At 41.4% G+C, this 27554-nt stretch overlaps 1 protein-coding gene across 1 annotated transcript in view; it reads left to right on the top strand.

Moving 5' to 3' along the window:
* The window catches only part of LOC126455674 (solute carrier organic anion transporter family member 74D-like), a 238356-nt gene extending 213376 nt beyond the window's left edge, over nucleotides 1–24980 (top strand). Inside the window, exons 13-15 of the mRNA XM_050091445.1 lie at nucleotides 460–563; nucleotides 9528–9629; nucleotides 24760–24980. Coding sequence (XP_049947402.1) covers nucleotides 460–563; nucleotides 9528–9629; nucleotides 24760–24965 — 412 coding nt within the window. The 3' untranslated portion in view covers nucleotides 24966–24980. The remainder of the gene's footprint in view (nucleotides 1–459; nucleotides 564–9527; nucleotides 9630–24759) is intronic.
* The last annotated feature ends 2574 nt before the right edge of the window (nucleotides 24981–27554 follow it).

Below are 27554 nucleotides of genomic sequence, written 5' to 3'. Positions count from 1 at the left end.
GGGTTACAGACCTGCTCTTGAAACCTACACATCTGTGTTTCTAGACGGTCGACACGTGTACATGCTCGCTGTGTCGGAGGGATCAACTTTCTTCCGTAGGCAATGGAAATACGATGGCTTCAGCGGTTTTCATTTTACAGCCTTCGGCCTGTTTCTTTTGGGTTACATCTTACACTTAACTATCCTGTAACATGTGCTCTGATCTGTTGATAAGAATGTACTAAAACAAATGCAGTCCCAGTGTAATTGCAAGAAAAACACGATAGTATGAGGATCACCTAAGTCTAACAATATGCTGTTTAGGAAGTAAAAGGGCAAATGAGCACTTTTTACATGAAATTGGCATATCATCAAAGTTCTCAGGTTTCCACCATGCAGTGAAGTTAGGACCGTCCCAACGAAATATGATTATGGGACATTGCTATCTTACATCCTAACTATGCACGTTTCTTGTTTCAGATGCGTGGATGAGGCAGACAAGCCACTGGCGATCGCCTTCGCTGAAGTACTCATGTGTGGGCTCGCATTCATTCCGGGGCCCATCATCTACGGTCTCCTGCTCGGTCAGTATCTACGTCTATACTCTGAAAACCACTGAGAAGAGCGTGACAGAGGGTACTTTCCATTTTACCAGTTATTAGGGTTTCTTCCCGTTCCACTCACGCATGGTGTCAGGGATGAGTTGTTGCTTAAAAGTCTCTGCGCACGCTGGAATTAGTCTAATCTCGTCTTCGTGGTATCTACAGAAGTAACATGTTGACTGCTTGAAACTGAACGTACGTTTCAGTTAATGCTCATTACTCACGTGGTAGCTCAAATGAATATGCCAGCTATCACAAAATTCTAACTGGTCAACAACCAACATAGTCAACACCTTAGAATTATTTAAAATCCAAACTGGTCGATATACCGTCTCACGCGATGCGTTAACGATTATGTAGCATTAACCTCACAATAATGTTGACAGTTACTGAGTAACTAACCACCCTTTTCAACCAGTAAAATTTCATCACAAAAAAATCAGTTTGTATTAATGGTAGAAGTGAATGCAATGTAGGCGACGCCAGAATACGATAACCAAGAGATCGACGCATGAAACATTAAATAATATGAACAATAATAGTTTGCCAGATTCATTACTTCAACATTCAACGCACTTTATTTTCAAAAAGGTAAATAATAAAAAGGTAAGTAATACTGCTGTAGCACGATATTTGTACAACAACTTTGTATAACGTAACCAACAAGAAAGACTGAGTGTCTGAAATGGTGAAGTTGCTGCCGCGACGCCTTAGTTCGGCGGCAAGGCAACGGTTGCTCTGACCTAGGCACATGTACCAGTTATGGATAATTTTTAAACGTGCTTTAGTCACACATTGCTCGTCCTTCCATAAATCTCTTGAATGCTTTTCATTAATTAACATCATACTGTGTCCCACAAAATTATACAACATCCCATCCGCATCCGCTAAGCCTGCTATATGTATTGCCACCGCGCCGTCGGCATAGCCACTCGACTGCGTGCGTATTTTCACGCAGCTGTAGCGTCCAACCTCCTTCACAGATAACTTCCGACTCTCTCCTATTCTCTTGTTGTCTACAGATCCAATCGCATAACTGAAGCGATAGTACATTGCTACACAGTTTAATTAGAAGTCTCGTGTGAGGGATGGCGTCAAAAGCCTTTTGGAAATCTAGAAATATGAAATCAATCTGAGATCCCCTGTCGATAACATTAGTTCCCTCATGAGAATACAAAGTTCGTTGTGTTTCATAGAACTATATTTTGGAATCCATGCTCAATGGTCATAATGCATTTGGTCCTCAGTATACGTGCGTATATTGTGGCTGATAATGCACTGAACGTGTAAAACAAAGCTTCAAAGCTTCCACTATCGTACAGAACGAGCCGGGATAACCCTGAAACTTCTTTATATTTTTTTTTACTTAAACGGAAATAACTGAGAATATGAAACATCTACGTTATTTAATTCTGAAACTACATCTACATCTACATCTACATTGATACTCCGCAAGCCACCCAACGGTGTGTGGCGGAGGGCACTTTACGTGCCACTGTCATTACCTCCCTTTCCTGTTCCAGTCGAGTATGGTTCGCGGGAAGAACGACTGTCTGAAAGCCTCCGTGCGCGCTCTAATCTCTCTAATTTTACATTCGTGATCTCCTCGGGAAGTATAAGTAGGGGGAAGCAATATATTCGATACCTCATCCAGAAACGCACCCTCTCGAAACCTGGCGAGCAAGCTACACCGCGATGCAGAGCGCCTCTCTTGCAGAGTCTGCCACTTGAGTTTATTAAACATCTCCGTAACGCTATCACGGTTACCAAATAACCCAGTGACGAAACGCGCCGCTCTTCTTTGGATCTTCTCTATCTCCTCCGTCAACCCGACCTGGTACGGATCCCACACTGATGAGCAATACTCAAGTATAGGTCGAACGAGTGTTTTGTAAGCCACCTCCTTTGTTGATGGACTACATTTTCTAAGCACTCTCCCAATGAATCTCAACCTGGTACCCGCCTTACCAACAATTAGTTTTATATGATCATTCCACTTCAAATCGTTCCGTACGCATACTCCCAGATATTTTACAGAAGTAACTGCTACCAGTGTTTGTTCCGCTATCATATAATCATACAATAAAGGATCCTTCTTTCTATGTATTCGCAATACATTACATTTGTCTATGTTAAGTGACACTACTGAGTGACTGAGCTAACTACTGAGTGAAACTGAACGTACTGAGCCTACTTTCTCTTTACTTATTCTTCGCTTCCACATTCTGGTGAAACTTCTTAATTACATTTTTTACTTATACTGCTGAGTAAAATTGACTATACTGTCTCTGTGCTATTTTATCATTTCAACACTGACCCTAAATGTCCTAGCGCAAAGCAATCTGACTGCTCAAAAATCATAACCTGACTTCAAGTAATTAATACAAAAGAATGGCTCTGAATAAGAAGAAATCCAAACAATAAACCATACATATCGTAAGTCGTTTATTTGAAAGAACCAAAGCTTCACAGAATAAAAATAGACAATCAGAACAGAAAAATGAAGAACCATTTGTATCACACGTAAGGAAGTATTAATAGTATTAATAATAACAATGTGATGTCTACATCGTGAACACATCAATCCTCCTGACGTCTCTGAAGATCTCCATCACATGCGTTGTAACACGTTTGTACTTCTCTTTCACAGACATTAATTCTCTGCTTTCCCGCCATCGTTTCCCTTGATACAAGATACAGCGCGGAGGATGTTTAGTGCGAAATCTTCATTTCATTGCATACATAGTACGATGTACAAATGTTTGAGTTGGCTTCTACTGCTCTTTGATGTCAACCCAATATTTGAGCATTTCGATTTTCCCATTTCTTGAGTATAGCACTTCCCTTTTCTCCTTTGGTAGTATTTCGTCATTTCCATCACTTGAGGACTCCTCTGGCGACGATATCGAAAGCGTTGACTATCGGGCATGAATTTGATCACTAACGAACGATTTCATTCCATCTGGTGGGCGCTCGTCGGTATCTAATGTTTCTTCTTCGGTGACGTTCGACGCCTTCTACACTACTGGCCACTAAAATTGCTACACCAAGAAGAAACGCAGGTGATAAACGGGTATTCAATGGATAAATATATTATACTAGAACTGACATGTGATTACATTTTCACGCGATTTGTGTCCATAGATCCTGAGAAATCAGTACCCAGAACAACCACCTCTGGCCGTAATAACGGCCTTGATACGCCTGGGCGTTGAGTCAAACAGAGCTTGGATGGCGTGTGCAGGTACAGTTGCCAATGCAGCTTCAACACGATACCACAGTTCATCAAGAGTAGTGACTGGCGTATTGTGACGAGACAATTCTCGCCTACCATTGACCAGACGTTTTCAATTGGTGAGAGATCTGGAGAACGTGCTGGCCAGGGCAGCAGTAGAACATTGTCTGTATCCAGAAAGGCCCATACAGGACCTGCAACATGCGGTCCTGCATTATCCTGCTGAAATGTAGGGTTTTTCAGGGATCGAATGAAGGGTAGAAACACGGGTCGTAACACATCTGAAATGTATCTTCCACTGTTCAAAGTGCTGTCAATGCGAACAAGAGGTGACCGAGACGTGTAACCATTGGCACCCCATACCATGACGCCTGGTGATACGCCAGTATGATGAAGACGAACGCACACATCCAATGTGCGTTCACCGCGATGTCGCCAAACACGGATGCGTCCATCATATTGCTGTAAACAGAACCTGGATTCATCAAAGAATGACGTTTTGTCATTCGTGCACCCAGGTTCGTTACAGCCATGCGGATAAGATGCCTGTCATCTAGACTGCTAGTGATACGAGGCCGTTGGAGTCCAGCACGGCGTTCCATAGTGCCCTCCTGAACCCACTGATTCCATATTCTGCTAACAGTCATTGGATCTCACCCAAAGCGAGCAGCAATGTCGCGATACGATAAACCGCAATCGCGATAGGCTACAATCCGACCTTTATCAAAGTCAGAAACGTGATGGTACACATTTCTCCTCCTTACACGAGGCATCACAACAACGTTTCACCAGGCAACGCCGGCCAACTGCTGTTTGTGTATGAGAAACCAGTTGGAAGCTTTCCTCATTTGCGTATCACAGGATCTTCTTCCTGTCGGTTAAATTTCACGTCTGTAGCATGTCATCTTCATGGTGTAGCAATTTTAACGGCCAATAGCGTATTCATCAGCCACGTCCAGTAAGAATACTGCACACTTTCTCTCATCCTCAGGTATTTCCGTTGACGTAGGTACACACAACAGTCGCTTCGCAACAAGAATGTCAGTAACGTTGCACGGATTCATACCGCAAAACAGAATTGTCAACTGCGGTGCCAACAGTAGCATGCGGACTGGACAGCAGTTTCAGACTAACTTACTCCCGTGTGAACAAACACGAGACTAGCCACAACACGCGTATCTGATATCCGAAGGTGCTGCCATCTAGCAGTCAATTATTATTATCATTATTTCTTTCCTTTCTCAGACGTTATGTCTGGTTAAAAATGGGAAGTGACGCGGACCTTGATCTAGCATGACTTCCTTTTAACTGTACAGTATATCTTACATTGCATTTAGGAACTTTCGGGTAATTGAGCATGTATCAATAATTACAGATTTCTGTAGTTGTATATATACGTTTGGATGTAGCTGTATTGCGTTGATGTACTGGTGGATATTGTGTGGTATGACTCCTGTAGTTGACAGTATAATTGGTATAATGTCAACTTTATCCTGATGCCACAAGTCCTTGACTTCCTCAGCCAGTTGGATGTATTTTTCAATTTTTTCTCCTGTTTTCTTCTGTATATTTGTTGTATTATGTATGGATATTTCGATTAGTTGTGTTAATTTCTTCTTTTTATTGGTGAGTCTGATGTCAGGTTTGTTATGTGGTGTTGTTTTATCTGTTATAATGGCTCTGTTCCAGTATAATTTGTATTCATCATTCTCCAATACATTTTGTGGTGCATACTTTTATGTGGGGACGTGGTGTTTTATTAGTTTATGTTGTATGGCAAGTTGTTGATGTATTATTTTTGCTACATTGTCATGTCTTCTGGGGTATTCTGTATTTGCTAGTATTGTACATCTGCTTGTGATGTGATCTACTATTTCTATTTGTTGTTTGCAAAGTCTGCATTTACCTGCTGTGGTATTGGGATCTTTAATAATATGCTCGCTGTAATATTTGGTGTTTATTGTTTGATTCTGTATTGCAATCATGAATCCTTCCATCTCACTGCATATATTGCCTTTTCTTAGCCATGTGTTGGATGTGTCTTGATCGATGTGTGGCTGTGTTAGATAATACGGGTGCTTGCCATGTAGTGTCTTGTTTTTCCAATTTACTTTCTTTGTATCTGTTGATGTTATGTGATCTAAAGGGTTGTAGAAGTGGTTATGAAATTGCAATGGTGTAGCCAATGTATTTATATGAGTGATTGCTCTGTGTAATTTGCTAGTTTCTGCTCGTTCTATAAAGAATTTTCTTAAATTGTCTACGTGTCCATAATGTAAGTTTTTTATGTCTATAAATCCCCTTCCTCCTTCCTTTCTGCTTAATGTGAATCTTTCTGTTGCTGAATGTATGTGATGTATTCTATATTTGTGGCATTGTGATCGTGTAAGTGTATTGAGTGCTTCTAGTTCTGTGTTACTTCATTTCACTACTCCAGATGAATAGGTCAATATTGGTATACCATAAGTATTTATAGCTTTTGTCTTGTTTCTTGCTGTCAATTCTGTTTTCAGTATTTTTGTTAGTCTTTGTCCATATTTTTCTTTTAGTTCTTCTTTAATATTTGTATTATCTATTCCTATTTTTTGTTTGTATCCTAGATATTTATAGGCATCTGTTTTTCCATCGCTTCTATGCAGTCGCTGTGGTTATCCAACAAGTAATCTTCTTGTTTAGTGTGTTTTCCCTTGACTATGCTATTTTTCTTACATTTGTCTGTTCCGAAAGCCATATTTATATCATTGCTGAATACTTCTTTTATCTTTAGTAATTGGTTGAGTTGTTGATTTGTTGCTGCCAGTAGTTTTAGATCATCCATGTATAGCAAATTTGTGATTTTGTGTTGGTACGTTCCAGTAATATTATATCCATAATTTGTATTATTTAGCATGTTGGATAGTGGGTTCAGAGCAAGGCAGAACCAGATAGGACTTAATGAGTCTCATTGGTATATTGCACGCTTAATATGTATTGGCTGTGATGTGATATTATTTGAATTTGTTTGGATATTAAGTGTGGTTTTCCAATTTTTTATTACTGTGTTTAGGAACTGTATCAATTTAGGATCTACTTTGTATATTTCCAATATCTGTAGTAGCCATGAGTGGGGCACACTTTCAAAGCTTTTTGGTAATCAATGTATGCATAGTGTAGCGACGTTTGTTTAGTTTTAGCTTGATATGTCACATTGGCATCTATTATCAGTTGCTCTTTACATCCTCGTGCTCCTTTGCAGCAGCCTTTTTGTTCTTCATTTATAATTTTGTTCTGTGTTGTATGTGTCAGTAATTTCTGTGTAATGACTGAAGTTAATATTTTGTATATTGTTGGTAAGCATGTTATGGGGCGATATTTTGCTGGGTTTGTTGTGTCTGCTTGATCTTTAGGTTTCAGATAAGTTATTCCTTATGTAAGTGTACCAGGGACTGTGTATGGTTCTGCAATGTAACTGTTAAATAATTTAGTTAGATGTGAATGTGTTGAGGTGAACTTCCTTAGCCAGAAATTTGCCATTTTATCTTTTCCAGGGGCTTTCCAATTGTGTGTAGAATTAATTACTCAGCTGACTTCATGTTGCAAAATTATCAATTCAGGCATTTGTGGTATCATCTTGTATGTGTCTGTTTCTGCTTGTATCCACCGTGCATGTCTGTTATGTTGTACCAGGTTTGACCATATGTTGCTCCAGAAGTGTTATGTTTGGTGGATTGTATATTTTAATGTGTGTGTTATCTATTGTCTGATAAAATTTCACTTGGTTTGTGTTGAATGTTTGAATTTGTTTCCTTCTATTTTCACTTTTTTTTGTATATTCTAAGTCGTTTGGCCAATGCTTGTAATTTCTGCTTCTTTTCATCTAATTGCTCTATCGCTTCTTGTTGTGAGATTTTACCTAACCTTTTTCGTTTTTTGTCTGATATTTCATTCCTAAAAATTGTGTTAGCTGTCTGATGTCTTTTCTCAGTTTTTCTATTCTGATCTGTAGCATGTGTTGCCATGCTAGTGTTGTAGGTGTCTTCCATGTGTTGGTTGTTTCTCATCTCTGCCTAGTGTGTATATTTAGTGTAGTGAGTGCTCCTATATAAATCAGTAGTTGTAACTCGTCCATAGTTGTATTTTCATTTATTTTGTTGTGTATGATTGTGTTGATAGTTGTTATTGTTGTTTCGACTTGTGGGTTATTTGTGGGTCTATGCAAGAATGGTCTAATGTCTGTATTTGTGTCTTTGTATTCTATATATGTCAGCTGTTATTTTTCTTCTATATCTAACATGTGTGTCACTTCGTGTTCTATTTGTGCTTGTTCTGGTGGCTGTCTTAAGATTTCTTTTTCCTCTGATTGTTTAATTGATGCGTGTTGTTCTTTGTTTGTTTGCTCTAGGATGTTTGATTCCATTACTGTATTTTGTTCTTCTTCTGATTGCACATTATTTTGTTCCAGTATTTGTTGTACTTGTTGTTTGATGTTACCTAATTCTGACTGGGGTGTCCTGTTATTTTTGATTATTACACGGAACTGATCAGCTAGTCGTTGTTCTGTTAAAAATTTTAATTCTGGGTATCTGGTAATAAATGTTGTGTATACATGTGATCTGTATCCAGTTGTGTTGGTTCCTAAGTTTGTTGCTTGGTAATAACAGAACATGAGGTGTCGGTTAACTTCATCTGACCATCTGATCCTCTGTCTTCGTTTTCCTTCTAGAGTGGTTGCAGGAAGCATACCCTGCAAAACACTTCTATTTGGATTTAAATAACTTTCCGTGTGGCTAGCAGTGCCATTACCATTGTGGACGGGCATAGGGTTCAAGCGTCGTCCCCGACCATAACAGCGCTTGTCCGAGGCTTCATTAGTTCTGTCCTGAACCAACTAATCACACTAATAGGGGGGTTAGCCCTATTAGTGGTTTGTTCTTTTCATCGCCTTTTACGACTGGCAGAACATACCGGAGGCCTCTTCTTTTCCCGGGCCTCTAAGGGGTTTATTATTATTATTATTATTATTATTATTATTACAATTAATACTTCCGCAAATATTATGCAATTGTTTCTTTATTCTTCTGTTACGATCGTTTATGTTTATTCTGTAAAACTGCAAATGTACTCTATGGGTTTGCTATTTTCATATAAACGAAGCTAAGCAGACTACCAGTAAGACACTTCTATAAACTCCGAACAATCCTTTTACATGTCTAGAACATGTTGTCCCATATAACAGTTTCACACCTACTGCAGTACAAAAACTGACATGACCAGGGCTCAAACTGGGACAGACTAACGGTCCGCCGACTTCCCCACTGGAGGTCTATGCGACAGACACTTGACCATTTTTTCTTGTGCTTTGCACGCCAGGTGTTACTTATTACTTACCGTTTACACACATTATCCTTGACGACAGCACCTAGCACAAACTATATCGGAGTTGTGGTTGACACTCTGTCGATAATCAGCGTTTCGCATCGAACTGACTGTCTGACATCTGGAGGTTCCGTATGAGCTTCACACCTCTCAGGACAAATGAATTAACATCTGCCTCTCATTCTTTATACATATTTCAAGATAACTGGAGTGAGCGCCTAGTGGGCAATAAACAATACTTGACGAGAAAAACAAAGACGAAAGAAGTAAAATCACAAAACTAGACGAAAAGGATTATGTTGCGACCAGGACTGGGTGGGATGTATTGTTACATACGGCTTGTTGCTGTGTTGCAGACTACGCGTGCGTGGTGTGGGGCGAGACGTGCGGCCAGAGCGGCAACTGCTGGCTTTACGACGGCACCACGCTGCGCTACCTGCTCAACTTCTTCGCCGCAGGTGAGCCACCCCGCTCTACTTACTTACTTTCCACACCAAAAGGGCAAGCGGGGTGTCACAGAGCCAAGCTAGTTTCAATAGGAACCACAAAACACCGACCCAGATAATAACTGGGAGTGTATTTAAGATTACAAAACAAATTTTTCGTATATACAAAAACTTCCAAAAAGTTTGATCTGAACCGAAACTCTAGTAACTACATTTCCTTTCCTGTATAGATGATTCTGACCCAGAAAAAATTTTTTAATGACAGGTGTAGTGTGGATGCAATATTAACTTTACGAAAGTCATATTGGCATGAAACACAAATTGTAATATGCACAGCACTAAGCCTTGCCACCTTCGGGCATTATTCCGCTTGCTACAGTGTGTTTATGATCATCCGATTTGTTTATTTTATTATTTTTTTTTTTTTCAGGCGGCTTCGCCCGCTTACGCATTAATCACATCTATTTTATATATTGCACACATCTCATCTACATGTGTTGCGAATTTCATCCTGCAGTATTCTGAGGAAATTAGTGACTCTGGCCGGGTAAGAAGTATGCAAAAGGTTGTGGAAAATGGTTCAACTTCCTAGGTGTCGGAATAAACAATACACGTTTCTACATTTTTTTCATCTCATTTCTTGCCATTCGCTCACAATCCTTAACATGTCGACGTTAAACACTGTTACATGTCATCTATTCCCTATCCCAAATCTACTTCTAGGATGCAGTAGGGATATCTTACCCCTATAGTATTTTTCTACAAATAATTGTTTATGTATCTACTCAGTCTTGTTCAAATCGCCCCAGATGATCCTAAGTTACACAGTTATGTCACCAGTTTTCACCTTCATGCTGAACCGTAGAACTACTAGGTGTGTTTTACTGTCGCAGTATTTTTTTTTTTTTTTGTCACTTAGGAAGTTATGCGTGTGCCAAGTTTGGTAGACACTAAACCAGGTGTTAACGAGATCTGTTGATATTTGATGCGGGCCTCCACAAATTGCTCTCCTGTGCTAACCTCTTCATCTGTGGATACAGCTTGCACCCAAAGTTGTTATTTATTTGCTCGATGTATTCCAATCTCTATCGTTGACTACAGTTTTTACCCTTTACGGCTGTCTCTAGAACCATGGAATTTATTCCCTGATGCCTTGTAACATGTGCTATCATCCCGTAGCTTCTTGTCAATGTTTTCCACTTATTTCTGTGGACAATCTCATTTCCAATCTTATCAGTCCACTTAATTCTCAATATCCTTCTACAGCACCACCTCTCAAACAATTCGATTCTCTTTTGCTCAGCTCCCCCCTCCCCCTCAGCCCTCTCCCCGCTCCCTATCTGGCGTCTATGAGCCGTATCCATACAACGCTGTGCTCCAAACTCAATATAAAAAAGTTATTATTCAGATTAAGGGCTATGTTCCATGCTGCTAATCTTCTTTTGGCCTGGAATCCCTTTTCCGCATATGCTAGTTTGCTTCTTATGTTCACCTTGCTTCGTCCATCAGGGATTATCTTGTTTCTAAAGTACTAGAATTCCTAAACTTCGTCTGCTTCACGGTCACCTGCTGCTTCTCATTACTTTCGACTTTTCTGATTTATCCTAAACCACATTCTGCACTCATGAAACTGTTATTCTCACTTTCGGTGAGAATAACAATGTCATCAGTGGTAAAATAAACCCAACGACGTTGAGAACTGTGTATTCCCTGCTAATATCGAATACTTTTACACGTCGCCTCGCCCTGTGCGGTGGTAGATGCATATTAGGCGCATATTGATTTCATACAAACAATACAAAATGTTAGTCATAACAACAATAGTTTAGTTGAAACAACTTTAGGTGTTCTTCAGTTACGATTTTTGTGTCCCCCACTTTTCAACCTCCCTCGGCCATAGGGGTGCTAGGGTACAAAGTAATTTTTTCCGTATGTCCTAGACAGTAATGTTTTTCCATATAGCAAGTTCTGCATGTGTCCTGTTTGTTAGAAATTGCTTCAGGCCTCACAGAGACTTATTAATATGTTATTGTCCTTCATCCCCCACTCCACACCCACTTGCGTCGAAACATTATCTGGGCTGTCAGCAACGACCCCGAAATTTACAGCTTCGATACTAATATCGGTCGTTATCGAAAATTTTTACATGGCGTGGCAGTTGACCCCATCTCGATCACTGTTCCCAAGGCTGTAGGGGCATATTACTCACACAGCATTTTCATACAGATAACAGAAAATTTCGTTGAAATTTCTCCAGACATTTCTGAACTATGCTTCTATTTCACCTCCTTTTCATCTCCACTATCTCCCCTACAGGGCGTAGATGATCCTTTCCAATATAGTTCTTCTTTCAGGATAGCAAGAAATCTGTCCAGTGGTTTAGAGGGCAACATGGGACGTAAATTCAGTGACATATATAAATATATAGATTCAGCAAGAACAGCAGTTTAATGTCATTGTGTGCCATAAATTTTGGTGCTTCGATTCAAACTAGCTTTCCGTTGTAGATACTTGTAGCGGTCATATCTGTGATTATCATGAAATGTAAATTCTGTGTTTGTCACAGTCGTGTGGAAATTACTCAAGTGAGAGCAAATATTGTGAAGTACAGTGAAAATACACATTCTGTGACTGGAACAATACATATTTTTTTTTAAATAAGGAAATTCATTTGGAATCTGAAATCATTTCCTTTGTGTAAAGAACAGCCGCTTCTAAAAAGTAACTGTTAAAAACAAAACTGAAGAATTACAAGCTGGCAAGTATTCAGCCAACCAAAACTTTGCCGCTCTCTCTTGCGTTATACAACGAGACAGGTAGTCTGGATACTACCAACAAGTTTCTCTTGCTTTTCTACTGTCTTCATTGACCAACAACTTCGTGTAACCCATTAGGAACAAAATTCTTAGGTTGAAGACTGGTGGCGTTGGCCATGAGACAGGATGTCCCCTTTCAGTTGAAAGGTCATGATATCTGTAGTTCATGTGTTCACAGACATTAATATCATTAAGACATTAAGAAATCATTAAGACATTAAGTGACATGCTGCACCATCTTGTTGTAGCCACATCATGTTGCGCACTAAAAGGTATACAATTCCCAACAACAGCAGCAGTATATCTCGAATGAACACCATTCAACAGGGGTGGAAGCAAATAAAGTCGATCATTTGATCTTATGCAATTGTAGCCCGCACGTTGATTGAAAATCGTTGTTAGGGATTCGAGATGTGGATGTTTCAGTCCACCAGACATGAATACAGTGGCAGTTCAAAACACCATGACGTATGGAATAACTGTCATTCCTGAATAATAAAAACACAAATGAAGTACAGAAGTACTAAGCTGGTTAATCCACGACATGTCTGAGCACTGTGTTCAAATCATCGCTTGCACATGCTGTTTACAATAGGGAGCGTAGTTGGTGCTCCGTCAGCAGTTTCCAAACTGTAGTCTGAGAAGTGTGAATTTCTTTTGTAAGTTGATGGATTTGTTTTGATTGATCTTCTTCCACATTGTTCAGCACCGTCTCCTGAAATTATACTTTGTGAACTATTCTTTGCCGAGATCATTCGTGGGACTGAATACTGTCACACCATACGTTTAAGTTGTACATTCAAGTTGCGACGTACCAGTACTTACGCTTTTTAATTAAAATGGTCTGTAAGACTAGATTAAGCACTAAATACAACTGTGCGATGCACGGTTCTGTTTTGAAAACTGGATCGATTTGTAGTAGAGTTGAGCCGTAATATCTGATTTCATGTGTAGCAGATAAACTCGTTGCAAAAATGGTCTTACCTTGCTATACATTGGTCAAGTCAGCGTTTAATGTAAATTTAAGAAAATATAAGAAGCATTAAAATAAATATTGACAAAACGGTAAAATAAGTTTAAATTATCCTGAATAACTGATGCAGCCATCACCAAAACTTTTATATTGCAACGAACTGATGATTTATTCGATCAGTCAAAGCACACACAAATTCAATTGGTGGTTCCACAGATACTGTTTAACCATGAAACGAAGTTACAAAAATTATCAAATGCAGTTAAGTTTGCGTGATTGTTATTTGAAGTGGTAAAAAAATACAGCCAGTTATTATTTAAACAACGTTGGTCGATGACAAACATAGCCCCATTTCGTCAACTAAACAAAAAATATTCAGCAGGTCATAAATAATTAAGGTTCACTATGGTGTTCAAGATATCAGAATCTGTGTCGCCATAAGTATATTCCCGATGTGTATTTAATAGTAACTACAGATTTTCTGCTGAAAATAATCATGATTCGACTCTGCACATCGCATAACATCCGTGAAATATTAAAATTCCAGCAGGCTCACCGGTTTTCTGTCCCATTTGACTCAAGATGCTTTTAATTGTTAACATGCCGCCCAAAACCACTCACTTCGCAAGTTATAAAACCGTGCTATGAGCCCCACAACATGCAAGTTTCCTCCAAGACCTGCCTGCTATTCGTGACCATCCGACACAGAATTACTTCTCGACCCAGAATGACCATGAGGTATTGCTCGCTCGCCTTTACAAGCCCTCAGATTCCCCGCCAAAATTCACAACGAACGCAAAAAGTAGAGACTGGACCATCATGCAAAATATATACAAGCTGTAAGTGCAACATATATGTGAAATGAAAATGTTCCTGGTCCCCCTCAGACCATACATATTATCTATGTCTAATAGTTTATGCGTAACTAAATAAAACATGAAAATAGTGCACATGTGCTTGCGATAAATTACCAAGAAATTGTTGTTAAAATATGATAAAAAAGGAAGAGTCTCTTAGCGCTCTATTTAATGGTGGTATCAAATATTGCATTTAAATTACAGGACCCTTTAATATAGGCCAAACTTAATGTTTAATTAAATAAACTAGAAAATGTGTAATAAATCTTGGCCATGGTTTGGACAGTTTTAAAACTATTATCTTCAGAAGCTATTGTACCTATTAACAAATATTACGACATTGTGTGCGGAATATTGCAATAAACAAAATTACATGAAATGTTTACCAATAATTTTAGTGAAGCTTAATCACGTAGAGTCACATATTATCTGTATCCCATTCGAGAGTAGTTGACTCTGTCTGCCATACATACGTGTCATCCACTTAATCAGCGTATAAAATACATGATTTAAAAGTAGTAGCTCGCTACTGTAGGGCTTTGCCTTAAAACATCTTAAAATACTGCACGTTTGACAAAGAATCCAACAACGTATAGTGTGTCACTTGAAACAATTGTGTACATATGAGATTTAAATATAGAACGTGGCATCGGATTAACATAGTATAAACATGCCTTGTAGAGATCTAATGACATCGCTAGTGAAGTCATACACGCAACTCTTTGCAGCTATGCCCATATAGAACACGCAAAGCGCCACCTACCAGAGGCGACCTAAGGCTAGTGCCTTCAGGCTTCAGCCAGCCAACGCATCTCACTAGTTCTGTACATGGCAAATTTACGCACCGTAAGATCCAATGCAACGTTTTATTTTTAAATGTCATATGTACACAAATCTTTCATGTGGCACATTACATGTTGTTGGATCCATTGTCTAATATGTGGTATTTTAAATAGTTTTAAGACAAAGCCCTTCATTAGAGAGCTATTACTCGTACTTTTAAATCATGTAATTTAAATAGTAATTCAATGGACGACACGCATATATACTAGACAGACCCAGCAACTCCCACGTCGGATTTAGATGATATGTGGTTCTACGTGAGGGTGTTTCATCTAAATTATTTGTAAACATTTCCTGTAATTTTGCTGATTGTAATTTTTCTTATTGTACTGATACCATCTCTGTTCAGCACACAATGTCGTAGTATTTGTTAATAGGTACAATACGTTCTGAATACAACAGTTTTAAAACTATCAAAGCTATGGTCGAGGTTTAATAATCCTGTATTTTGCAACTGGTTGACTGTTATTTTCAGTCAATTCAAGCTTTTGCGTATGACAGTTGTTTACCAAGGGTGAAGTGTAAGGTATGTCATGCTGCAGTCATATTCTGAGTATATGTGGAGAATACGATACCTGGCACATTAACATAATTAAAGAGGTATAAAACAATAAATAAACAATAATAGATGTGTAGCCTTTAGTGATGATGGCTAGCATCATCTGCTATCATTTAATATTTTTTATCCTTGTCGCACAAAGAGTTCAACTATTATGAATTTATAACGATTTTAATGCCACGATCTAACTTCAATTTACAAGCACCTAAGGGCCGTGATTGCTCTGATGTGATTGGTTTTGTTATACGCTGAAACTGTGAATTATTGTTTAATTTTAAAGTATTTATCAATCTACATCTATCTGTGTCAATAGTACCAGTCTCCCAGTTGCCACAACCACCATCTTTAGTGGCGTTACCTTCCTCCAGGTACTGGTACTCAAGCCAGTGGTCACCTCACGCCATTCATATATGGGGAAAACCACAGATTTCCTATTACTGGCGACTTGCTTCTCTGTGACCGCCGCACCATCGAAGCGGGCCCAGCAGCCTGCCCTCGCCCTCGCCCTGGCCCTCAGTCAGTTAGTCAGTCACACGTTCTATTCATCATTTGAACGACTCTTTTATCGAAATTATGTGGAACGAGTCAATTTACAGGATAATTTTGGTCCTGTTCATCCAAATACCTGTGAGACATTTTATATTATTAGTAGAATGATCAAAAACTTTTGTTTCTGCGTACTGAACTCCTTTATGAGCCACTGACAGCTTCAACAGTGGGTAATAAAGGTTATTTTTCCCTTTAGTGTTGTAGATATTGACATCACTTTTATTCTCAAATTTTGATGAATTATTTATGACAGATGTCATTAGCGCATTTGTGTATTGTGACAGCGCAGTTAAAATGTTAGCTCGTTGAAGAGGCACCTACATGACGTCCGTGGCGGAACACCACATATTATTCTTACTGTTCACATTTCTACAATTAATACTTTCCTTCTAAGTGATTAGTTACCCTATAAAATTATTTCATGAGACACTACTGAGTAGAAATATGTAAAATACGTCAGTAGGTTTATACGTTTGTTTCCAAGACTAGCAATTACACAAAGAATAAACGTAGCTGAACTTAACTGTTTGAGAGGTACAGTGATGTCTTTCTTCCAGTTACAGCTTTTATCAATATGAACACTCAAAAGTTTGGACCATTCCACCATATCTACTGTTTCCTGCTCGTGTGCAACATCAATTGTTGGTATGACTCTATTTGTTGTCCAGAATGGAATTTAGTGTGCTTTTCCATAATTTATGGAGGTTCATTTTCAGAGAACCACTTAATAATTCTTTGGAAAATATCATTTACCAAACTTCCAACTCTAAAATTCCATTAACTTTATACGCCTGAATAAGTAGTCAGCATAAGCATCATGATAAAAAGTTTCTATTAAGAGTAATGCTCCATCCGCGACAACCGGACCTGAACTCCAAATACTGGTAAACTCCACCATGGACTCACGACGTTCTGATTAACGTAGCGGCCCCAACGTCAGTGCGGCAGGCAGTTGTTCGTCACGGAACATTAGCGCTTCATAAACACGAGCCGCACACTTATTGTCCATTCGATATATAATACGCCAGAAATTTACATTATCGACTTTTCCCTCTTTTCCATTTTGGGATCCTATACTCTTGTTTAACTCTGATCCTAAATGCCTGGGTCACTATGTCTAACCACAGCGGAAGTGATAAAGGCTAGGAGCTGCACACACTGGTGAACCACGACGGCCCTTTCCTTACCTCACACATGGCTGATAAGAATGCCCACGAGACAAGTCTCTGGTAGCGCAACTGTGAAGCTTGATGTTCGTGGTGGGAGCGCTGTCCGCAGGCTGTTTGCCGTTTCTTTATCTGACGCCATCGGACCACCATGCAAATATACAGGACTAATTAATTTATGCGCTTGAGACTAAATAAAACTTATAGTTTCCTCAAAATACACCGACGGAAAAAAATCGAAACCCCAAAAGATAATTAACGTAGAATAATGAAATTTGGGGAATAGATTTGTCTAGGTAATGTACGAGGGTTGGAACTTTAATAGTGGCAACTATTTGTTTACAGCTCGTACAAAATAGATACGTGTTTCAAAGTAGTCACCAGCATTGTGTATAACCCGTTGCCAGCGATGTGGAAATCTTAGGCTACTCTTAGTAGTGCCAGTTGTGTTGACAGTTCGAGCAGTGCGGTCTGTTGCCCGACGAATTTTTAGCAGTTCTGAAGCGCATGCCGTGAAGTGTTTCCTTCAGTTTAGAAATCGAGTTAAACTCACTAGGGCTTAAGTCAGGGGAGTGCAGTAGGTGGTATAGAACTTAGCAGCCCAATCAGTCAAACAAATCAGTAGTAGCTTGCACTGTAAGTGCTTGAGCATTCTTCTGCAAAATGATGGTCAGGTCCTGCAGAAAGTGTCAACACTTCTATCTCTATTCTGTTCATTTTTGGAACACTAACTACGACCAGCTTAGACACGGAAGTGATGACACTTTCTGCAGGACCTGACCATCATTTTTCAGAACAATGCTCAAGCACGTACAGTGCAAGCTGTTACTGATTTGTTTGATTGATGGGGCTGCTAAGTGCTATACCACCTATTGCACTCCCCTGACTTAAAACCTCGTGGGTTCAACTCGATTTCTAAATTGAAGGAAACACTTCACGTCATTCGCTTCAGAGCTTCCACGAATTCGTCGGGCAATAGACAGCGCCGCTCGAACTGTCAACACAACTGGCACTGCTAAGAGTATGCTACGATTTCCACATCGCTGACAAGGGGTATACACAATGCTGGTGACTGCTTTGAAGGTCAGTAAAACTTTGAAACACGTATCTATTTTTTACTATCTGTAAACAAATAATTGTCACTATTAAAGTTCCAACCCCCGTATTTAACTGACTCACAAAGCAAGAGCCCAGATCAGTGCAAGCGCTAGGTAACATTCGCAAATGTGAAATGCTGGTACATTAATAATCGGTGTAACCGTCAAAATGTTGAGTGTAACCACGCAAAGTGCATGCATTGTGTTGTACAGGTGCCGGATGTCAGTTTGTGGGATGGAGTTCTATGCCCGTTGCACTTTGTCGGTCAATACTGGACGGTTAATGCTGGTTGTGAAAGAAGCTAGAGTTGTCGTCCAATGAAGTCCCAAAAAATGGTTCAAATGGCTCTAAGCACTATGGAACTTAACATCTGAGGTCATCAGTCCCCTAGACTTAGAACTGCTTAAACCTAACTAACCTAAGGACATCACACACATCCATACCCGAGGCAGGATTCGAACCTGCGACCGCAGCGGTCGCGCAGTTCCAGACTGTAGCGCCTAGAACCGCTCGGCCACTCCGGCCGGCAATCAAGTCCCACACGTGCTCGATTGGTACAGATCTGTTGATCAAGCAGGCCAAGGCAACATGTCGACACACTGTAAAGTATGTTGGATTACAACAGCGGTATGTGGGGAGCTTTATCCTGTTATAAAACACCCCCTGGAATGCTGTTCATGATTGGGAGCACAACAGGTCGAATCACCAGACTGACGTACAAATACGCAGTCAGGGTGCGTGGGATAATCACGACAGTGTTCCTGCTGTCACACGAAATCGCATCTCAGACCACAACTCCAGGTGTAGGTCCAATCTGACGCACGCAGTAGGGTTGGTCGCAAGCCCTGAACTGGCCTCCTCTTAACAAACACCAGCCATAATTGGCATCGAGGCAGAACCAGCTTTCATCAAAAAGCACAACACACCTCCACCCTGCCCTCCAACGAGTTCTCGCTTGACGCCACTGAAGTCGCAAACGACAGTGGTTTGGGGTTAGTAGAATATATGCTACAGGGCTCCCGGCTGGGAGACGTCCCTATAGTAACTAATTTGTAATAGTCCATTGTGTCACTGTGGTGTCAATCGCTGCTCAGATTGCTGCCGCATATGCAGTACGATGCGACAGCGGCTTACAGCGAACACGATGGTCTTCCCTCCCGTTAGTGTCATGTGGCCGTACGGAGACCGGTCTTCTTGCGACTGTACGTTCTCGTGACCACCGCTGGCAGCAGTCGTGTATAGTGGCTACATTCCTGCCAAGTCTTTCCGCAGTGTCGCAGAAGGAACATCCAGTTTCTCGTAGCCGTATTACACGACCTCGTTCAGACTCAGTGAGGTGTTGATAACAGCATCTTCGTTGCCTCAAAGGCATTCTTGACTAACATCCACTCACCACGCCAAAACTCAAAGAGGACTAACGCTCAACGCCGTTACTGCATGCATTTAAAGCAAATCTGATTTGCATCCTCATATCGTGCTACTAACCCCACTGATGGGACCGCACGAAATTTGAACAGATATCATCTTTCAGTGGTAGAAAGACGCCTACAGTCTTTCGTTTGTGTTGCACATCTTTTGGTGTTGCGATTTTTTCCGTCGGTGTATGCTCATTGCACTTTGATATTAGTAAAGATTGTCGTCCCTCGTTAACTTCCACTTTTCTCTATTCCTTGTAACAGAGTAAATATCTGTTTGTGTTACACTCAGCCTCATGCTGAGTTGAGCTGATTAGAAAATTTTAAAATAGGATTTGGACGGTTGGAATGGCAGTGCTTAATCGACGGTAGGTGTGTCTGGCCGACTGGAATGGCAGAGATTAATTGATGGCAAGTTACGTCTCGATGAATGGAATAACAAAGCTTAATTGATGGTAGCTTACGTCTGGGTGTGTGATAAATGGTCGTGTTGTCATAAATCACAATGCGACGTGCCTAATATTGGCCATAGTATATCTTATTATTCATCTTATAATTACAATGATTTGCTTTCTGAAATGAAAACAGTTTTTATGACTGTTACGTTTACTTAAATCATATTTTACCTTAATATTGTGGACGCACACTTGCACTGATCTATCATTTTCACATTTCTTCTTTCATTGTGGGTTAAGCCACGTCACTAGGTCGTAATCCACAAAATGGTGGTTCCCGCTGTCCTGCTGTTTACGATGTTTCATACTGCACTGGCTGCAGGCCGACTTTAGCCCAAAAACGTAATGCACTATCTGCTTGTGAGCCTATTACTTTCCTTAGTTTTCCTACCACTTACGCCCCTTAGCTCTTAGGCATTAAATTTCTCCTTTAAACGACACAGGTTGCAGAACCTGTGGCATATGGGTTCCTCGCACCCTCATACTTGACACATGGAAGTCAGATCACGCAACATGCGACTCCCTGCATTGTTCCTGTCCACTGTCGTAAGTACTCGATATAGTCAAATTCTATGTCCACGCGTAACCCACGCCAGAACCTTCAAAAAGATCACAGACATTAAACAAACGAACTTAGCCAACACAGAGTATAGTACAGCCACGTACTGTTCTCCTGAGCAGTGTAATTAAAGCATAGCATTCTAATTCCCCAGAGAAGCTTTAACGCTCCTCTTAATTTCCTTTTATCACTTCAGAAGATTACTGGCTTGTTGTGTTTGACGATGAATGCTTGGGTTCTTTCCGTACTCTTCTCAAACAGTGCACTGTCCTCAAGAGGTCGATAGATTCCCTTGCATTCCATCTGAGAATTTTTGTGTGTCGAGTATTATGCGACCTCTTCTGCTGAACATGGGAATAGCCATTGACTGCCAATAGAAAATGAAGTATGCTGTTTTCAGAAAACGATATCCCGAAGCAGAGGCTGTAGTTCGGTATTTAGCACACGTCACAGGCACTGCTAAGGGCGCCACACCTTGCAGGAGGTAAAGTATAGTATAGCATCGTTGGGTGAGATAACACAAGGGTCATATTCAGGCTTGCTGATTGGGGAGGTCATCTCTATTCGCACATATTGACATTTCTCCTCGTGCAGACCCATTCACGAATCCTTTAATACAGGGTGAACATCACCCCATTTGTTTCCGAACCGTGACGATACCGGTTCCGAACTTTTTCAAGTGTTTCAAGTGTAATTTTTGGATGCCTTTTTGTCCCGGAGCTAGCAAATATGATACGATTATACCGAATTTGATATTTATTTCACCTGTATCGGTGTATTTTATAAGTAATTTTAGTTAAGTCGATGAAAGCGTTTGACAAAGAGTGTCTACCTACATTGTTATGCACGAAGCGCAAAGCTGATTTCTAACACCAGAGACGTTGATCGGTGGCTAAGAGGTACAACACACGCATAAAATTAGATCCATGGCTGCACGGTCTATCCACACGGTACTATGTATGTATTGCGAGCTGTAGCGTTGTGACGTCTTCGTGGCGCCTTGTGTATGTGGCGGGGCCGAGTGCTGAAGCGTCAGTCACCCGGCTCACACTGAAGATGGCTGGACGGTATACAGTCGAAATATCAGAAGAAGAAGTCAAATTTATGCGGCTGCACACTCGAAATTTTATGGAACAATCATTGCGCCGCGAAAATATGAAGATGCACATCAAGTACCTCTTTGCGGAGGAGATTGGACAAGTTGCGACATTTGAGAGCTAGATCTCTGAGCTATTTAAGTTTTTTATTAAGTTACCGTGACCGTGGCATAGTTCCGAAGTTGCCAGGTTAATAAATTTTATAAAATCGACTGCCATGAATAAGATTTTAAGGAAAGCTAGTGTTGTTGTTCTTAAGGAGAGGATCCGCTTTACCCATCGAAAATTGGACCTGGTTTCTGAACAGCTTTACCGCCTGTATGTGAAGATATCTGCGGAGTTACCCTACAATTCGTGGAACTGTATAGATGGTGTGACGTGGCCCAAGTCAGACTGGATTCCTGAGGTGGTCACATCGAGAGAGACGGCAAAGTTTAGCCGCCTTGAGACCTCTTCGCAGCAAGAAATTATTTATTTGATGCTCCGCATTAATATGATGAATAAATATTTTGACGACGCTACGATGATGGTTTTAAGTAAAGGACTGAACTTTGCACCAACGCCAAAGGTTTTGCTAGTACCTGCGTTCATCAGTGGCGTTGAAGAAACAGTTCGAGCGTTTTCCACTGATTCAACAAAAGAAGTAAGATGTGAAACTTGTCGAGCTCTTATGAAGTCCCGCCCGCAAAGGAGTAACATTTCTGTGGCAGAGATGGCCGCACTATCTAAGCTTCGCCAGGATATCGCGACGATGGTTCTTCCAGCTGATAAAGGTAAAGCCAGAATCATTATTTCACATTGGCAAAACCTTTAATAAAGAGATTTCAGATTCGTTTAAACACGTCTTGATCTCGACATACTTGTATATTCACTAACCAGTTTTATAAACAGACTGACGCTGTCGCCATAGGTAATCCTTTGTCACCCTTGGTGGCCAATTTCTTTATGGAGAACTTTGAGGAAAAGGCGCTGGAATTTGCTATCTTCAAGCCCACAGTATTTTGGAGGTATATTGATGACACGTTTGTAGTTTGGCCCCATGGTGAAGATAAATTAAAAGAATTTTTAAATCATCTGAATTCCATCCGTGGACAAATTAAAAAAAAAATGGCTCTGAGCACTATGTGACTTAAATTCTGAGGTCATCAGTCCCCTAGAACTTAGAACTACTTAAACCTAACTAATCTAATAACACCACACACATCCATGCCTGAGGCAGGATTCGAACCTGCGACCGTAGCGGTCGCGCGGTTCCAGACTGTAGCGCCTAGAATCGCTCGGCAACCCCGGCCGGCAGACAAATTCAGTTCACGATGAAAATGGAAAAAGATGGATGTTTTCCATTTTCCCATTTTTCTTTACACTGTCCGCAGGCTTGATCCCCCACCACCACCCGCTGGTGTCCTCATTCTTCCCCATCCCCACCCACTGCTGCCGCTCAATTGCTGTATCCCTCTCTCTCTCTTCACCTCCACACCCTCCATCTCCTTCATCAGAGCAATTTCCAGAACCTCGCCCCCCTGTATGATGAACCTCGCCGTGACATCTACCCTTCCTACCAACTGTAGCCTGGCCTTGTTCTCCCCCTCCCCAGGCCCCCCTTTTTCGTCTCCCCTCCTTCCCCCAGAGCGGTTTTTGCTCCTTCCTCCCCCCTGAGTCTGTGCACCCTCTCCTCAACTGTTTCCCTCTCCCATTATTCCCTTCCCGCCCCACTTCGGCAAGCCCCCCTCCCATCCGCCCTCTTTCCCCATCTAGCACCGCCTATCCCCCTTTCTTCCCTTCACCCTTGTCTCTGTACCCCTGGGAGATCCTCTCAGTTTGTTCATCATCGTCAGTGTGCTATGTCAGTGTCGTGCTTGGTGCTGTTTTCCAGTGACGTCAAGAGCTGTGATTTTAATTGTGTGCTGGGCTTGTACATAATGTTTCAGTCCATGGTTGTTAGGTGCTGCGCCGCCCATCACAGCTTTTATGCTCTGGCCGTACTTCGCCTTGTGTTTCTTTTAATCGTCACAGTGTGTGGTTTTTTGTGTACAGATTTTAGATTTTTATCAACATTTTTACAGTCACCCCCTTTTATGCTACTTTCCATTATATTTTCGTTTTTTAAGTGTCTATTTGGCCTTATTTCCTTTTTTATGTTGTTTTAAATGTCTCCCTGTTATGTACTCTCTCTCGGCTGCAGAGCAGAGCCTATGCTGCTGCCAGCCCTCCCCATATGGGTCACTGAAATCCGGTAAAGAAAAAAAAAGCTGACACGTCAGTCACCCAGCTCACTCTGAAGATGACTGAACGGTATGCAGCCGAAATATCAGAAGAAGTGAAATGTATGTGGCTGCACGCCCTAAATTTTATGGAACAGCAGTAATCATGATCATCATTATAATCATTAGTCAATTTACATTCACTGTTGGATAAATGATTCTCCTAGAATTTTCCTGCATTATTATCGTCACATATGTACAACCATGTTGCTCCTACATGTTTTCTGTCACCTATTCACATTACCTAGACAAATGTATTCCCGAAATTTCGGTTCCGTACAGTAATCTTATTTTTTGTGTTGCGTTATTTTCCGTCAGTGTATTTTTCCGTCGTTCACCCTTGAAACTGTGAAAAAGCCCTTATATACATAACATACATTTTTTGATTTATTTATTTTTGAGGTATTTAAACTGCTTTTTCTTCGGAGGTTTGTGAAACTTCTAAGAAGGCATTTCTCGTAGACTGCAGAAGTGTTTGGCGCCTTGTGCTGCAGGCTTCCTGCTGTGCGGCACGGTGCTGGACACGGGCGTGTGGTACTACGTGCGGGACCTGCGCATCTACGACGACGACGAGGCGGCGGACGGAGTGGGCCCCGGCGGCGCCCCCTGCCCCGCGGCGCTGGGCCGCCGCTGCAGCCGCGCCGTCTCCTTCAGCCGCGCGCTCGCCGACGAGCCGGAGCTGCCCCCCGCCATACACTGACAGCACCACTAGTCAGCGCAATAAAGCTCGCCTCAAAGCCAGCTGCCGGTTTCTCTCACTAATGCCTCCCCTTTATCCTTACAGGCGACTCGACACAGACACTATGTGCTATCCGAAGGCTGGTGAAACGTGCCAGCAACGATGCGAACGTCCCTTTCGTCTTCGAAGCTTCCGTTGCGCCATCACAACAATTATATGCGGTCGTGGGCAGAAATGACGCTCTCACACCTATGTGTGCCACGTGAAACAATTTACGCGTTGGACTACCCTGTAGCATTTATCGTTAGATAAGTGTTTGGGTACACTCTTACATGTGCTCTAATAGCATCTTTATAGGAACTTCATCCATATTTGTTTCGTAAGAGTTCCACATCAGGATCTAGTGAACTGAACACTTTATCCTCAACGTAACCTCCCAAAAAAGGCGAGAGGGGTATGTCTGGTGAATGTGACGACCGTCTCTACCGATTCATCAGTCCTCAAAGGTTTCATCCAAGAATTGACGAACAAATAACTCCCACGGTGGCGGTGACCCATATTCTTGAAACGCTATTCCTGGATGAAATTCCTCTAAATATGCTGTCACAGCACATGTAGGAGTGTATCCAAATATTTTTTAAAGCTGTCATTCGCGAAATTCCTCACATGTTGAAGAGTATCCACAACAAAACTTTGTAAGTTACCATTTCCGACATATGGCATAGTAATATCTAGCGTAGTTCCGTAGAAATAAATTTTTGTAGTACTGAAAATAGTTTACTCCCACTCTGTACATTTTTAGCTTGTCACCACGGCGACGAAAAGTTAGTAGACTGTAGGAGCGTCTTAATTCCATTCACGTAAATATCAGGTTAACCAAGGAGCAACAAAATAATGGCTGTCTAAATTTCTGGATGTATTAGTTCGACGGAAGGAGGTTGGGTTCCTAGGGAATTGTGTGTACCGTAATGTCACCCACACACATTTATACTTGCAAGAGTCCAGATAAGATTATCCAATGAGAGTGCTTAAACGTTTAGTTCACAACGCTCATGCTGTTCATGGCGATAACAGCGTGATATAGTAGAACCCATGGGGACCGCAATCAAAAAATAGATATACACAACTTCAGACTGAGACAGTTTCGCAACCGAAAACTCCAGATGACCGAAACCAAGACAAAAGGAAAGAGAAGTAAAATCTACCGTCATTGTTTCACATGTGCGGAACGTTTCTTCAAAAGTTTCCGGTATCATGAAGAACATAAAATGAATGCGATCATATACATCTACATCTACATTTATCTCCGCAAGCCACCCAACGGTGTGTGGCGGAGGGCACTTTACGTGCCACTGTCATTACCTCCCTTTCCTGTTCCAAACGCGTATGGTTCGCTGGAAGAACGACTGTCTGAAAGCCTCCGTGCGCGCTCTAATCTCTCTAATTTTACATTCATGATCTCCTCGGGAGGTATAAGTAGCGGGAAGCAATATATTCGATACCTCATCCAGAAACGCACCCTCTCGAAACCTGGCGAGCAAGCTACACCGCGATGCAGAGCGCCTCTCTTGCAGAGTCTGCCACTTGAGTTTATTAACCGATGGAGATGATCTGTTTCGTGATCTGTGAATCATGATCAGCTGTAGCTAAAGGAAGGACTCTGTGGTATTCTTTGTAATAGAGACAAAAGATATACACTGAGATGAGAAAACTCATGGTATCCTTCTGAATATCGTGTCGGATCTCCTTTTGCACGGGGTAGTGCAGCAGCTCGACGTAGCATGGACTCATCATGTCGGTAGAAGTCTCCTACAGGAATATTGAGACAGGCTGCCTCTGTAGTCGCCTATAATTACAAGACTGTTTCCGATGCAGGATTTTATGCACGAACTGACCTCTCGATTATTTCCCACAGATGTTCGTTGGGATTCATGTCTGGCGATCTGGGTGGACAAACCATTCGCACGAATTGTCCAGAATGTTCTTTACACCGTTTGTGGGTAGGTGACATGGCGAATTCCATCGTTGTTTTGTTCACAGCTCGTAGTCTAGTGGCCAGCGTTGCTGCTTCTGGATCACGGGGTCCCAGGTTCGATTCCCGGTCGCGTTGGGATTTTCTCTGTCCGGGGACTGGGTGTTTGTGTTGTTCTCATAATTTCACCATCGTTATCATCATGCGGGACAGTTGCTAGATTGGACTGTGTAAGAACTGAACTGTGCAAAAGTTAGGACTTTGTGCGGGTGCTAATGACCGCGCAGCTGAGCGCCCCACAAACCAAACATTATCATCTGCGTTTGGGAACATGAAGTACAAACATGGCTGCATATAGTTTCCAAGTAGTTGAAAATAACCACTTCCAGTCAATGACCTGTTCAGTTGAACTAGAGGACCCAGTCCCTTCCATCTAAACGCAGCCAGTACGATTATGGAGCCACCAGCAGCTTGACCTGCCTTGTTCCCAAGTTGGGTAAGTAGCTTCGAGGGGTCTGCGCCACATTCGAATCCTACCACTGAAAATGGAACTCATCTCGGCAGACCATGGTTTTATCAGTCGTGTAGGGCCCAACCAACTACGAGCCCAGGAGAGAAGCTGCAGACGACTTCGTACT

The sequence above is a fragment of the Schistocerca serialis genome, chromosome 1 (assembly GCF_023864345.2).
Source record: "Schistocerca serialis cubense isolate TAMUIC-IGC-003099 chromosome 1, iqSchSeri2.2, whole genome shotgun sequence".
NCBI classification, from domain to species: domain Eukaryota; kingdom Metazoa; phylum Arthropoda; class Insecta; order Orthoptera; family Acrididae; genus Schistocerca; species Schistocerca serialis.
Note: the sequence above shows the minus strand (reverse complement) of the source record. Positions and strands in the feature narration are given on the sequence as shown.